At 35.0% G+C, this 15,433-nt stretch overlaps 1 protein-coding gene across 1 annotated transcript in view; it reads right to left on the bottom strand.

The window, feature by feature from the left end:
* The window catches only part of CHD9 (chromodomain helicase DNA binding protein 9), a 91,759-nt gene that overhangs the window by 26,425 nt on the left and 49,901 nt on the right, over nucleotides 1–15,433 (bottom strand). The window contains 13 exon segments of the mRNA XM_009586096.1: nucleotides 1–70; nucleotides 2,194–2,404; nucleotides 3,261–3,516; nucleotides 4,036–4,179; nucleotides 5,102–5,278; nucleotides 6,414–6,657; nucleotides 7,922–8,043; nucleotides 10,269–10,406; nucleotides 11,798–11,884; nucleotides 12,431–12,548; nucleotides 13,978–14,033; nucleotides 14,129–14,197; nucleotides 15,415–15,433. The exon segment at nucleotides 15,415–15,433 is cut by the window's right edge and continues 29 nt beyond it. Of these exon segments, the coding sequence (XP_009584391.1) occupies nucleotides 1–70; nucleotides 2,194–2,404; nucleotides 3,261–3,516; nucleotides 4,036–4,179; nucleotides 5,102–5,278; nucleotides 6,414–6,657; nucleotides 7,922–8,043; nucleotides 10,269–10,406; nucleotides 11,798–11,884; nucleotides 12,431–12,548; nucleotides 13,978–14,033; nucleotides 14,129–14,197; nucleotides 15,415–15,433 (1,711 nt within the window).

The following is a 15,433-nucleotide window of genomic DNA, read 5'->3' as shown; positions in this document are numbered from 1 at the left end:
GCTGAACCGGTCAATTGCAGCTTGTCTGAGATTCCCTCGTACTCGCCCATCAATTCGTTCATATAAGTATCTGGAAATTGTCACAGATACACACACACAAAGCATTACAAAATTTTTCATAATTTAAAGGGTGATTAGAACAGATCTCCCGCTTGCGTATTTACTCTTTACATTGAATATAAGTGATATAAACTAACTTTGATTATCACTGGGTAACATAACCAGGAATCACGACAGAACTCGTGTATCTGTGGTACTAATACGCATCAGCAGGTCCAAACACCGAGTATTTTAAGACAAGTTCTTCTGGACTTTGCCCTTTAAAGCAAGTACCTGATTATACATACAGGAAACATGTATTACCATGGCACTTAGTTGCATTAAAACACACCATAACCTGAAGTTCCATGTGGACACTTAGAAGTTTTTCACATGCTATTATGCTTGGACCCCTGCCTAGGGTCACAGAAGCAGGACAGTGTACTTTTGTATTATATACCAAATTGTCTGAACATGTTAGGGGTAACAAAGTAGTAAGCAGAAAGCAACCCTTGGTGAGCTGTCATTGGACAAACTGCATATTGATTCTGTCAAGGTTAAGAGAAATGGAACAAAAATGACATGACAGCACCTCTAACAGTCTTTATCAAGGCATCAAGGAATCCAGGGCTTCCTAAACTAAAACCAGCAAATTTAAAAGCCTAAAGTAAAACTGTCATTTCTGTTACCTTTGATAATTACAAAGACTCCTATGAACCTTCTGAAATCAACTGAAATGCTTAAAAAAGGAGCAAATACTTCTGTACGTTGTAAATGGAGTAAGATGCTGAATGTGTATCTACTAGTCAAAAAGCTTCACAACCATTTTTCTTCTAATCAGCTATAAAATGGCACAGCAGATAATCCACAGGACCACAGGCATTTTGGCAGGCAGCCATCTCCTACAGTCATGAATTCTGTTAAGTATTAAGTCTAATCATGTGTGCACTCTAACATTTCTAATCAAACGGTAGCATAGAGCAAGTTTCAGCTTCTATGGATTTCAGAAGATTCTACCTGTAGATATGATGTACTAGTCTAGATGTTACATCGTTGCAGAAAAAGGAGTATTTTCCATACTGGATTATAAGTACTACTATGAAGTAAAAATTAGTCTATTAAAATAAAACATACAAACTCTTGAGCTCTTAGTTCAAATAGATAGCTTTATGAAACAAAAACCATAGAAGCATAGAAATTACATGAAATTATCACAAAAAGAGGTATTAATATAATCAACTAATGATTTTCAATATACATTCCAGTATCCACTGCAGAAAGGCTTGACATGTTTACTAATTTTTATTGTTTTTACATGTTAACTCTATATTACTATGTAGTTCACTGACAAATATACACTTCAAATCAGTACGTACGTTCCAACAAATGGACTATTAAAACAACCAGAATGATGCCTTTTTACAGTTTTTCAGATTGATATAGCAACTACTGATTATAACCAAGTTTAAGGTTAGATTTTATGTGCTAAGGCTTTATGCATAGTATTTAGTCACGTGCTTAAATAAGCTCTTAGTTTCTGTGGAGTCAACAGCATAATCAAAGGGTGCTATTATATGTGACAGCAAAAGCTGATCTAAGGAGCTGCTTTATGGCTGGCAGTTCAGTTCTGCTGCAAAATTCAAAGCAGTAATAATTTAAATTATTTTTAATTTAACATTTTTCTTTTTACATTAATAAAAAAAAACCCTCCAGTTGTTTAGGATTTTGTAATTATATTATGTTGGGAGTAAGGAGCTGCATTACCCCTGTCTGGTCAAAGTTCAACATGAGGTAAATAAGGAACACATTCTATGCTTCTGGGGTTTGGATGAGCAACGTTGAGCTTGAACTTACCTGGTTTCTGACAGGCAACATATAAATAGTACATACATACAAGAATGTTTAATAGCAAACGTAACAAACTGAAGGTTTACTCAACAACCTCTCTTTAGTTGTTCTCTGAAGTTTTTAATTTGTTGGTGAATAAATGATAAGCCATCAAAGAACACAGCAAGTTACACAGTGATTAGCAAAAAACCACCCAAAACAACCTCCTATCTTTGGTATGCTGTAATCATTAATCCTGCTCTAACATTCAAAGATATGCCCACTGAGAACAATATACTACAGGACACAGAATGTGCAGTATCTTACCTTTTATGTATAAGGTAATCCTCCAAAATATCAAGGCAGCGCACCATCTGAGAGAAGATAAGGACCTTGTGGCCTCCTGCTTTCATTTTTGGAAGAAGTTTATCAATAAGAACCAATTTACCAGCAGACTGGATCATTGCTTGCAGATGGAAGTCAGGAGCACTTGGGCTATACGTTTCTTTAAACTCTCCAAGGATTTTCTCTTCAGCACCTATCAAAGAATAAATTTCTGTATCTATATATGCATCTACACAAATATCTCTGTACACATACAAGACTAAGTTACCAAAATCAACGCTTGTACTCTAAATATCCCCCTTAGCCACTGCTGGAGACAGAACAAAGTTATGGATGGATCTAAAGTCTAGCAAGAACATCTATTTCTATGCTCTTTGAAAACAAGTCTTAAGTTTTTAAGCAGAACACCACAGAAAAAACACCTAGAATGAGGTGAACCCCCCAAATTGCAAAAACAAAAATACAACTTGTTCTCAAATGTTGTGTAAAAAAACCAACTAAAAACCACAAGTCCTTTTGTCTCTGTGATATTTTAAATGGGACATGAGTCTTAAAAAACAGTACTTTGGAGACCTTTTCTGAAGTCCCACTATAACTGAAATCATAGCAAAAACTTTTAAGAACTTAAAGTGTATTTTCTTGCAAGCAAGAAAAACATCCAAGTTAGTTATAAATAAGTGAGAAAAGCAATGAAGACTGACACAGACCATATCACTTGCAAGAAGCTTTAATTTTAAAAGTTAGCTCTAGAAGTTCTTTTTCATACTGCTTTTAAAGAGATGTAACATTTCCACGAGATAATTGCTTCTAGATGTTCTGTGAAATCCTACAAAACAACAAGTTCACGTTTCAGGCCTCAAATATGCAACTGCCTCACAACTTTTCCTTACATCTATCAAAAAAATGCTTCTACCTAATTCAATCCGTGGCAAGTCTGATGAAAACATCAAAGAATTACAACAAAAGTTCTTAAATATTTTAAGTAAAAGTACAAAAGTAGTTTTAAAAAACCCAAACAAAACAAAACCCAGTCTTTATCGTGTATTTACCTTTGATGAGATAAGGGTGATTACAACACTTTCTGAGTTCCATCATAGTGTTAACCAGATTGGGTACATTTGCTTGCCCTGCTCCTTTGGACAAGAAAGCAAAATTTTTCTCCAAAATCGCTCGATAATATTTCTTCTGAATATTAGTGAGTTCTACTTCGATTATAGTTTCCTCCTTAGGAGCCAGCTTTTTTTCTACATCTTCCTTTAACCGTCTGAGCATCATGGGTTTCAGGATAGCTTGTAGTTTCTGAACCTAAATGAAACACAACAGTTTGTTGGAACATGAAAAAGTAATAATGTAGTTTAATTAAAAATTTTTGAACTCAGTATCACTAATGTTTTTTTCCTAGACTTATATAAAGTATTTTCCAGATGGGATACAGCCTTATTTTTAACTCCAAATTACTAAAGAATTTTTTAATGTACTCCAAACCCAACAAAGAATATCTTTTTAGCATTTGTCTGCGAAGACTCTGCCTACAAAGCCAGAAAATGTCAATTTTTATTGTTCTCACTATTTACTTGCCAAATTTACAAAACCAACCCCAAAAAGTAACAATAATTCTTTAACATAAAATATCATACTTAACTGATTTCTACTGCCTGCACAGTTTAGAGAAATTGGATGACAAAAGAACTCACAGGTAATACGTGGGGAGTGAAGGGGAAGGTGGGGAGCAGGAAGAGTTACTAAATAAAACAGAAGCTTTTCCTTCAAGGAAGTCACTCTTAAATACTAAAGCTCAGAACGAAATTAATGAACATGCAATACCTGTTCCTCTGTTTTAAGGTCTCCAAATTCTTGCATGAATGTAGATTCCGCAGGAAAACGCAATGGTTCAAGAAAATGAAGGAGGCTAAATAATTCTTCTACTGTGTTCTGCAGTGGGGTACCCGTTAACAGCACTTTATGCTCCTGTAAAAGGAAACAGAACTTACATGACCTTATGTGTGAACATTTGCAAAAATTCATGTTGAGTCCGAGTGTCATAACCTGAAAATACCAGTTCTGTGTATCAGTAAGTACACAGGTAATACAATTAAACACATTTATAAAAACATAAGTATTTTCTACTAGCTTTTCTTTAAAAATCTGTATTCCTGCACCTGTAATGAAGAAATGACTCAACACTTCAACTTTTGCCTGTAATATTCACACATGTATAATCCTCTCTCTCTATAATGTGGAAAATATACACTAAGCGTGTATCAGAAAGCAAGTAAGACAACTTCCGAGAACATGTAGCAGCAAGTGTATCAAAGTAATAATGAAGTAAAAAAAAAAACAATGCAAAACTAGTCATGGTGCATCTTGTAGTAATGCACCAAAAGCCTCAAGATTCATGGTACTATCTGCTTTTTAAAATCTTGCACTACACCAAATAAAACCTTAAATATGGGATTAGACAATAATTCTGTTTTAAATTCTACCACTTCCGTAGTAGTGTTATTACTTGCTTGCTTCTGTTGTTAAATAACTTGTTTAAAATACTTTCTAGGTTTTTAAACATTAATTACTGCACAAAAACTTGCACAAAAACTATTTTATTATTAAAAAGCGCATTTTAAATGAACTCCTTCATCATAATCAAAAAGAACAATAGAATAGTATCATCAGAAATAGATTCTGTTTACAGTTAGAACTTGCCACATTTTATTTCATCCAAAACATACCAGCATCAGCTATCAAAAATACATACATTTGAAGAGAGTATCAGGAATACATATCTCCTGAGAAAGACTGCTTGAGAGGTCTTTTTTGGCAGGTAAAACAAATTTGTGATTTATTATCATACTGCACTAGAATTAAAGCCAAAAAGTGCAATAGAGTTACTCACAAGGTTCATTAGTTTTAGTCCTTCCAAGAGTTTGCAATTTTTGTTCTTCAGTCTGTGAGCTTCATCAATAATAACACACCGCCATTCAATTGCATTTAACTCTGGACACCCACCAAGAATCATTTCAAAAGTCGTGATAATGGCTTGGAATCTGTAGGTACCTCGAACGATACGTCCCTAGAGATTCATCAACACACAAAATTTGTTACATTACCTCGAATCTAGTAAACTTAAAGATTTTGTTGCTGAAATTTTATCAAGAGCCAGACATCAGATTTTATATTATAAATTGTTTTGTCATCCCATACACATTTATTACATCTCTGTAAGTCTGTAATTAATACTAATGAGTAATTATCCATAGCCACAAATCCAATATTGTCTAACCAACAGTAAAATTTTAACCACTTTTAAATTACAGATACAACCATCTAATAAAACCGTTTCAAAAAGTGCACGTAGACAATATCACATTTTTAACCCTGGGAAAATCTGAAAGACTAACTGACAGGAAAAACCCTACAGTCAATCAATCAAAATATATGACAGTAATACATTTAGCACTCATACAGTAAGTAATAAAAATATCACCTGAGAACTAAGTGAACACTTTTTATCCAGCTTACTCTACTCCTTTTGTCTAACAAAGAGAGTATGTAAGGCCTTCAATAAGGCAGTATACAATAACTCACTAGAAAAACAAGATGCCATTTTAATATTTAGCACTACTTAAAAAAAGAGTTTTCAGCCTTATCAATTTTGTAGAAACACCATGATGGTTTAAAAAAAAAGTTTATGCAGAATAAATAGAAAAGGCAAAAAACCCCCTTTTAAAATAGTCAGATTTCAAGTTTTTTTGATGTCATTTAATGTGAAGTATTTCAGACAGAAAAGCAAACTGTACACAGACAAAGCTAGTTTACACTAGGAAAAGGAAATCAACAGCTACCTAAAGGTAACATAGAGCTTAATCAGCTGTATTTTTGTTCTCACTGCTTTTCAAATTCAGGACCCAAGTGCAACCATCTGTGTACACTTTAATCTCCACATGAGTATCAGTGTCACTGCTATTCAACTGCAAAATTACTCAGCATACTGAAACAACACACATCTTGCTGCAACCACCTTCACAAAATTTACTCAGTAAGCATATGTTAAAGATTCTGTTATGTAAAAAGCTTAATAAACACATGATGGGATGTAAAATGACTTTCACTAAGACATATGTACAGATAATGTAAAGTATACTTTCATTACTGCTACCTGAAACATGTTTTGGGTATGTTATTGCATACAAGTGACATTACAATACCTGGGAGTCCCTGAAGTACATTTCATACTGCTGAATCATCTGCCTGCTGATCATACTTCCATGATACACTACAACATTAAGGTCAGTCCACGTGCGAAATTCTCTTTCCCAGTTTGTTATAGTGGAAAGCGGAGCTATGATCAGAAAAGGCCCTCTTATACCAGCCAGGAGGATTTCATAGAGGAATGTAATTGACTGAATGGTTTTGCCAAGACCCATTTCATCCGCTAAAATGCAATTTCGCCTGAAAGTAAAATATATTTATTTGTTATTAGCATCAAAGAAAGTACAGACACTAAAGCTGTTATTCAAATGGACAACTTATAAAAACAAAGCTCAAATATACCACTTTAAAACAATAGTCAAAATGGAGGCACTGTACGAGATGCTTGCCAATGTTCCCTGGTTATGGTAAAAGAATGAAGTCAGTACACAAAACCACAAGCTTTCAATCATGTTTAGCACTGGCAAAACCTGAGAATGGAATGTTCCATGAGGTTATCCCAGAAAAATATTGCAAAAGTACTCTTTTGGGACTGTATTTGCCCTAATTAAAGGAATTCAAATTAATCAGATTTCTTACATGTACACTCACCTTGACCAAACTGCTAGAGATTAATGAAGACTCCCTAAAAGTCACAGATGGAAAGCATCCCTGCTACACTCACATAAAAGTAGTGCATTACAGCATCACTTGACAAATTTCCCCTCTTGTTTCCAAAACTGAGACAGACACATATAACCAAATTACTACATGAAGTACCACTAGGTGCTCACCCTCAGCCATACATTCCAGCCCTTCACTCTGTTTGCACAGATGCTCACACAGCTATTATTGACTGAGAATTAAAACAAAATTTTCTTTTGCAGATCATGAAACTGCATGGTAAAATGGTATGCTCGTGGACATAATCCCTATAAAGGACAGGCAACCGATATTTTGAAAATCAAGCAAGCAGGAAGATTTCATTAATAGAAATCCAATTTAGATACAGCGAAAATATATTGTTCTGGAAAAAATCTTGAAAGCGATTACATTCCCGTTAATACACAATAGCATTAATGCACAAAAGTTAACCTTAGCTTACAATATAGAAAACACAATTATTTACTACCCTTATTTTTTAAGAGAGGTAACTTTATTTGAAATACAAACTAATTCTAGAAATCATTTTGAAAGATGCAAGTGTTTCCCAGTTGTTCCAAAAATTCTGAAAGCTTGTACTTTGGTGGAAGTTGCTTTTTGTTTTAATTTCCTCATAGCCATTGAAAATTTATTTTCAGTTAGGTTAGTTTTATTCTTTTAAGATTTGTTTTTTGTTTTTTCTTGTTGATAAAAACATACTTGTACACCCAAAGGAAGAGAAATTTGGTTTTTCCCGTTACAACCTTTTAGCTATAAGCAGAGAAGTTAAGATAAATTTAGTTAAAACAGTATTCATCCCCAGTAACAGTGATTCACTCCATATGGTTTAAAATTTACATTAAAAAACATTCCATGCATATACCTATTGTACCAGTTGAATAGGAGCCAGTTAAGTCCTTCCAGTTGATATTCCCTGAGCTGATTGCCATTTTTATATTCCCTGGACTGTTCTATCTTCTTCCAGGAGTTTGGAGGTGGTCGGTCCTTTAAGGGAAAGATTAATACATGTGCAAGTTGGTACATGCTTTATTTTTCCAAAATGTTTTAACCCACTATTTTCTGAGTGTAACAATTTAGATTTAGAATGTAAATATTCAAACTTAAAACTGGGAAGGTGTCATTGTTAACTTTAGTTACTAATTACTAGTCTGCGGAAACCTGAAATTTGTATTTGTCTATACAAATTAATACTTTAAAAATTAATTTAAGACTATATTATAACAATATCAAGCAACTGATTTCTAAAACTAAGCATGCAAACAGCTTGGCACCGGTAAGTTGAAACACTAATTCGTTTATATGAGAAACTTCAAGAATATATGAAGTTTCACTTTGGAAGCTCTAAGAACAGCTGTCCTACAACCAGAGCCAACCAAATATTTGGGACTACCAAAATCCCCAAAGTCTAAGTAACTCTGGATGCTGATGCTATCCTCCTGAAGCAGTTTCGGCAATCCACCCTGAGTTACCGTGATCTTGCCCTGCCCTTTCAGCGCTTGCCCTGGTCACTGCTGATCACTGGATCTCACAGAGAGCCAATTCAGGAAACCAACACCAGGAATACAAAAAAGTAGACTTGTGAGTTGTTTAGTTCTCTGAATCAATTTCACCATGGGATCAGATGAAAGACAGTATCAGCATACGCAGGATCACGATACAAAGGACATGACAAAACAGACTGTAACAGTATCAAGGTATATCATCTTAATGTCCCTAGCAAGCTAAAGGAAAGCTGAGAGGCTACGTATTAAAAAAAAAAAAATATATATATATACACATACACACACACAGAGTAGTTCCCAAGCCCAGAGACTCAACAGGCTGGCCATTAGCTTAGCAGGCGACTTAGGAGAGAAGTCATGAAGTTTTTGACTGAAACTAGGTAGGATTCCAGCAGAAAACACTCTCTTTGGATAGCTTCTCCATCCCAACGTGAACAAACTCACACATTCAAGCAAAGTATTTTTACCAAGAGCTTTTCTGATCAGCTGTACTTCCCCCCCCACTTCTCAGGATTTATAAAAGCTTGCATTCACCCTAGACTCATGTGGCCTTATCTGGCAGCTCTGAATTTTAGATTTGAATTTTCTCTCTCTCCATTGCCAGCCTCAGCATCACCTGACACCAGGTCTCAGAGCAGCAGCAGCTGTCCCTCCCCTGCAGCTGTGGCTTCCTCCCCTCACCCACAAGCCACCATCTGTCCACTCCCCCACAGCAGGAGCAGCCGTGCTCCTGCTCGCAGGGCTGCAGGCAGCCAATACTTCTTGTACTTGCTGCAGCCTGGAACAAAAATACTTGTTGCTGACGGTAAGATATCTGTCAGTTTTACAGTAGCACTTTAATCATCTTCTTCTCTCAAAGCCAAATACACTAACAGAGAGGTATAAAAGCCCTTCTTCCCACATGCCAAAATAGCAGGATTTTAAATAAATACTCGAAAAATTAACTAAATATAAATATGAAGACATTAATTGTGAGTACTGTCATTATCTGCAGATGGAAAAACCATTAAAATAAAATCCAAAGCCTACAAATTAAAACACTATGCATATTCAGTTATGTAAAATAAATAAGTTGGAACAAGTGTTGTATTACACCATGCAGGACACATGTCTTACTCTGACAATGACATACAGGACTTTAAATAGAACTATTTTGTTTTCTCCTGCTCTATGAGACAGAAGATTGATAATTTAAAGATAAAACACATTTCCTTATTACACATATTTTTCTTCCTTTCAGCTAGCCCTTTATGACAAGAAATAAAATAAAAGCAGGAAGTAATTACGGAATCTGTTTGACAGATCTCGTTTGCCAATTTCCTTCAGTGTTGAAGCACAAGACTTAACTCTGTCCTCTATAAAAGGATGTTCACACTTTATTCTGTTTTCTCCTCGTCTTAATGGTATTTAGATTCTGTGATAGCCAATTTCAATGTGTTGCTCATCACTCAGTTAGAAGCCCAGAAAGCTATAGCACTTCATATTTTTTCCTAAATAAAAATTTTTATTTTTTTTTCAACAGAGTAACAAGTTAGATAAGAATATTTATCTATGCCTACCTGAAAATATTATTATTGCTAGGTAACAAGGCACACAGATCCTTTGCACAGAATGTCAATAAGCCTTATGTTTTAACACAAAAGTTTAAAGTTGGGAAAACCAAATCCAATTTGCCAAGACAGACAAGTAAATTAGGGATAATTTTACCAATCTCCTTGAGTCAGGTCTGGAAGCTTGCAATTGTTCAAATTCTTCTATTTTTGCTTGATCTACATCTTCTTTCAGCTCCCACGTACTGTCTTCATATGGCAACGAACACCATTTTACTAAATAGTAAATAACAGGCTGCAGAAGAAAATTCTGAATGTTATCAGCTTTTAATTTAGTATACAGACTGTTAATATGCCTTACTATCTGAGTAGCTAGCTTACATGAGAGCTGGAAACAAATGCACATTTCTGATACTTTTAAAAACGTTCGGTGTAGATTCTTGTTATCTACCTACTTATCCTTGGCTTCTCATACTCTGCCACTTGTTGTAGACTCCTGGAATACTTTTTAATCCCACTTACCCACAAGCAAATCTTAGTCTTAGGAAAGATAAATTACTACATTTGTGATTGTGGAAATAGGGTGGGGACAGAATTAACTACAGAGGTGCTACCCAGAACATTTCCTCCACTCTCCAAATCAGGCTACGTAAGCCTAAAACAAAGAGCTTGAGAAAGTTCCTAAAACAGAGGTCGTCTTAACAAAATAGAAAGCTTTATGCTGGGGGACATATATAAAAATTTAGGAAAAGTCTCAAAAGATGGAACCAAAGCAGATTACTTTATTTAGATTCAATAAATAAATATTTACAAACCAAGTAAAAAGTCATTTTTCAAGAAGTTGGGGGAAAGTCTTATGACAACAACACATTGTTTCTAAAAGTGTAATAATGACAAATCTGCTGCATACAATGAAAAGTAATTTCAACCCTCAACCCTGCTTTAGGAAGGTTAATGCAGAAATCACTGGGTAAAAGTCTGCTCATTTTGCTGTCTAGAAGAACAGAATAAGTATCACAGCTATTCCAATTGCCTTAATCAACAACTTTGTCAGTCTTTGTTCTCTGCTTGCCTCAGACTCTTTCTGGATTTTGGCAATTTATTTGCTCGCTCTGCTTTTCTGTTTTCTTTTTTTTTTTTTTATTTTTTAATCTCTTGTTTTTGTTCTGTAATAGCTTTCTAGAAGAGGTACTTTAAATTAAAAAAAGGAGTTTTGATAAATATAGAGGGAAAGGTCCATTGGTGGCTATCAAAACACCTCTCGATCGCTCGTTGCCTAAAGCCTAGGGACAGAGTTAGAGATGAAGAGGGAACCACCGCTGCCCTGCCTTCTTGTGCTTTTTTCAGCAGTGACCCCTTGTCACTATCAGAGACACAGGACAGTACATGGGATCAGCCTTTTGTCGGAACTCACAAGGCAATTATCAAATCTCACATTTACTTCAGTAACTACCTAAGCTTTGTCTACTATGACCTATTAATACTAATAAAAATATAAGCCATTGAACTCTGATTTCTATTTAAAAATACATGGCTAACATAGGAAATGACAAGATGATCATGTCTTACTAAAAATATTATCGAAGCATAAAATCATTAAGGTGCTACTCTAAAATCTGCTAAAATTATGATTATCAAACACTACTTGGAGGTGTATCTTCCTGACTTGCTTTAAGGTATACTTACCTCACCAGTGTCCTTATCTTCACAAAGAGATACTTCTAATACCCGGTCTACTTCAACATAGTCAGGATTAAAAGGTTCTTCTTCCATCTGCAATGCAAGATTAATAAAATCAGTAGAGAGGCAAAAAAGCTGGTATATGCTAAGACTTGGTCTCATCGTACACAAAATGAATTTGGCAGTTGGAAACTATCAAGGCTTTCGCACACACCTTAAAATTCCACACACACACACCCTCCCCCCCCGTGTGTTGTTTTTTTTTTGACAACTGGAACTGAAGAGGGATCTGACATTAGAATAGAAAATGCAGTCATTTAGGGATGAAGCGCTGTCTTGGGAAAAGTCATATAGTAGAGAAACTAGCCATACTAACACAATCTTTCCCTCCTTACTGCTTTTAAGTAGTTACCCAAACAATCCCAATCTTGAAGTCGTGCAAGTCAGGTCAGTTCAGTGACTCCAGACGACTTGCTCTTAAAATTACGTTGAAAAACCAACCCCCTGGCTGCAACCAAAAACCCAACGCCGATGGCTAGTTTTTACTTCTCAACATTCAGCTGTTCTATTTAAAGCAAACTATTAATCACAATTTTACAAGGAAAAAAAAGCTTATTTAATTGTATATTTCATACTCACATCTGCAAAAAAGTGAGCTCTTTGTGCCTGCCTTAGTTTGAATCGTTTTATTTTCTGCTGGATTCTTTTATCCTTTAAAAGCTGTTGTTCCGTGGCCCACTCACAGTGGAGATAAGAGCTAAAATTACAGAGAATAACATTAACATATTAGTGAAAGCAAAAGCTTACTATCTACTTTTAATATACAGTTTAAATAACGTATTTTATAAACCGGAATTTCACTCAAAAAAGAACATTTTATCATTTAAGACAGAATTCACTGTAAAGATCAAAGATTTATTCCTCCAAACAATCATCTTACAGCATCTAGTTAAAGCAGTGTTTTTGGGCTAGGGTCTATAGAACTCTGTGGATTCACAAATTTCTTTGATGTGTCCTAAGAAGAGAAACAAGCGTATTTAAAGTGAGCTTAAATAAATTAAGTTTAAAATCTGACACCTCTATCAGAAAGTACCCAGAGATATAAAATACTTAATATATCAGATCTAACTTTTTCGTGTACTTCATGTGAACATCTCTTCACAGGTACTGCTGAACTATATAGCTCAGCCCATTGTAAGATCAGTGAGGAGCATTAGAGCCTGTGGCAAAAAGGAACATGCCGTTGGGTTGGGAGAGAAGCATGAAGTAGTAGAGTCAAAGGAAGGAGGAAGCATGAGCACCAGTACCCACACCATCTAACTGCACCCCAAGCGAGCCTTTCTGAAGTTAGATTGGTTTGATGGATGTACATATATTTCTTCCTCACACCCCCTTTTTAATATATTTTCAACACTTTTTAAGCTTTCTAAAGATATGCTAGAAATAAAGAAGAGCTTTTGCTGGGTATTACTTATTCTCGGATGAAAAGACAGACTCTACTCTTTCAGAAAACAAGAGCCAAATGGTCTCCAGAAACATGAGAATCCAGAGTCTCAAAAAATTACATTTGTTAGCAAGAATCTAATGAAATTACCCACATATGTAGAATTAAAAATGTGCTTGCATTTTCAACATCAAGAACCGAGTAGTGACAGGAAGATAGGTATGAAGTTTAAAATAGGAAAATACGGAAAAAGTTCTTTTTATTCTTCATTCTTTTTTATTTCCTGCTTCTAATGTAAAATCATTTCTATCGCTAGAAGTTTTTTCTTTTTAAAACAGTAAGACTGACTCTTACATCAACCTCTCCTAAATACATGACACTAAATCTAATCTAGATTCACAAACTAGCTCTGACTGAAATTCATGAAATTAAAATTACCCTCAGGCACGTAGCCCCTGCTGAATTTAATAAATATATCTTCTCTAAAAATTCTGTTCTTTTGGCAATAATGGCTGTCAGCTTATTGGTCAGTGCTGGTTTCACAATACTGATAATTTAAAAATCATTACTAACAATTTAATGTAGATTCTTAGCAATTTTAAGATTAAATTTGTAAAGAAAAATCTCAAAAAAAAGACGAAATCTGGTTATAAGTAATCTTCAAAAAATACAAAACTTTAGTACATGAATATGGTTCTTATTTCAGTCAACACCTCCAATGAAACAACTTTTTAATACTTACTAGTTCTTGTATTTTACAAAAAACTCTTCTGTTTCTACTGTCATCCCAGCAGATATCTAGGAAAGGAAATTTACGGGAAATGTAAAACAATCGATACAAAACCCTTTTTCAAATAAGCAATTCCATGATTTATCCCATGAAAATCACTTACTTCTTTCTTTATTACCCTGGAGGATAAGATTTTGTCTACAATTGCTGCATCTTCTTCACTTGGATTTTCCTATAAATGCAGAAAAACAATTACATAAATTGCAGTAAACGCCCTCTCTTCAAACTGATCAGGCTTAAAACTTTAAACACAAGCGGCTTGTTAAAAAATCAACAATAAAGGCAAATTTGACCTCTACCAGTAGCATTCTCTTTAACAGTCTGGGAGTAAAATTTAAAATCCAGGTCTATATCCTGAGAGAAATACATGCAAAAGTACAGTAAGTCTGGCACTTCCACAGAGCATCAGATGCAATGCTCACCTGCCAAACACACTTATAGTGCAAGCAATGGTGATTCTGATGCTTTCCAGACACAAACTCACTGTGAATGCCCTGTTGAGTTGATCTGATGCAGTGGACATACCCACAATTTCATTATACAGATATGGAGAAATAAGAAGTCTGGCAGACAGGTTAAAAAAGAAATTAATAAAACAAAACCAGCATGTATCAAACTCAATTTAATAGATTTACTCTGAACATAGATAACATACATGCTGTGGAATCAGGCAGACAAGGTCGTGCCTGGGAATTCCAGCAGGGCTTAGGTGTGACACAGGTACAGGATTACTTAGCTCTGCCAAGACTGAAGCTGTGGTTCCAGAGATAAAGAGCCAATCTTTAAAGGTTGCTTCCAATAAAAAGACACCTTCCTTCTTGTCTGATTTGTTCTCAATCATACTATGTTTCTCCTTCCCTTACAACTTTGGCACTCCTTCAAACATCTCATGAACACTTTCTTTCCCGTTTCTTTCCTGCCAATTTATTTACCTAGAATGGCTCAACAGTAAGTTTGAGTACCAGAGCTGGCACAAGTTAAACAGTGAAATGTAAACCTGAAGGGGGGGAAACAAAAAGGGAGGAGTATCCTTTTTAAAAATCTCTTTAAGCAGAGATCCCCATAGGCTCAATTAATTTTATACTTGTGAAAGTCATGATAATATTGGCATACAGCTTTTTTATATACCTACGCATCATAACACATTATTCAAGATATACCTATCCATAGTCTTATCCTTAACTTCAGTTAAGACAACGAATGTAACAGAAAAGAAAAAACAGTAATAAGCCATTTCTTCCAGTTTTCAAGATCATAGGAAGATGTCACATTAAATAAACTATGGCTTAGTAATAATAATGTATTCCTTCCAAGTTATGAGCTTTATTCACTGAACTACTTGAGACAAATGGAAAGTTCCCACTACAGACCAAGCCAGTTTTTACTTACCACAAATAATTGTAAAGGC

Source organism: Fulmarus glacialis, unplaced genomic scaffold (genome assembly GCF_000690835.1).
Source record: "Fulmarus glacialis isolate BGI_N327 unplaced genomic scaffold, ASM69083v1 scaffold25409, whole genome shotgun sequence".
Taxonomy (NCBI): domain Eukaryota; kingdom Metazoa; phylum Chordata; class Aves; order Procellariiformes; family Procellariidae; genus Fulmarus; species Fulmarus glacialis.
Note: the sequence above shows the minus strand (reverse complement) of the source record. Positions and strands in the feature narration are given on the sequence as shown.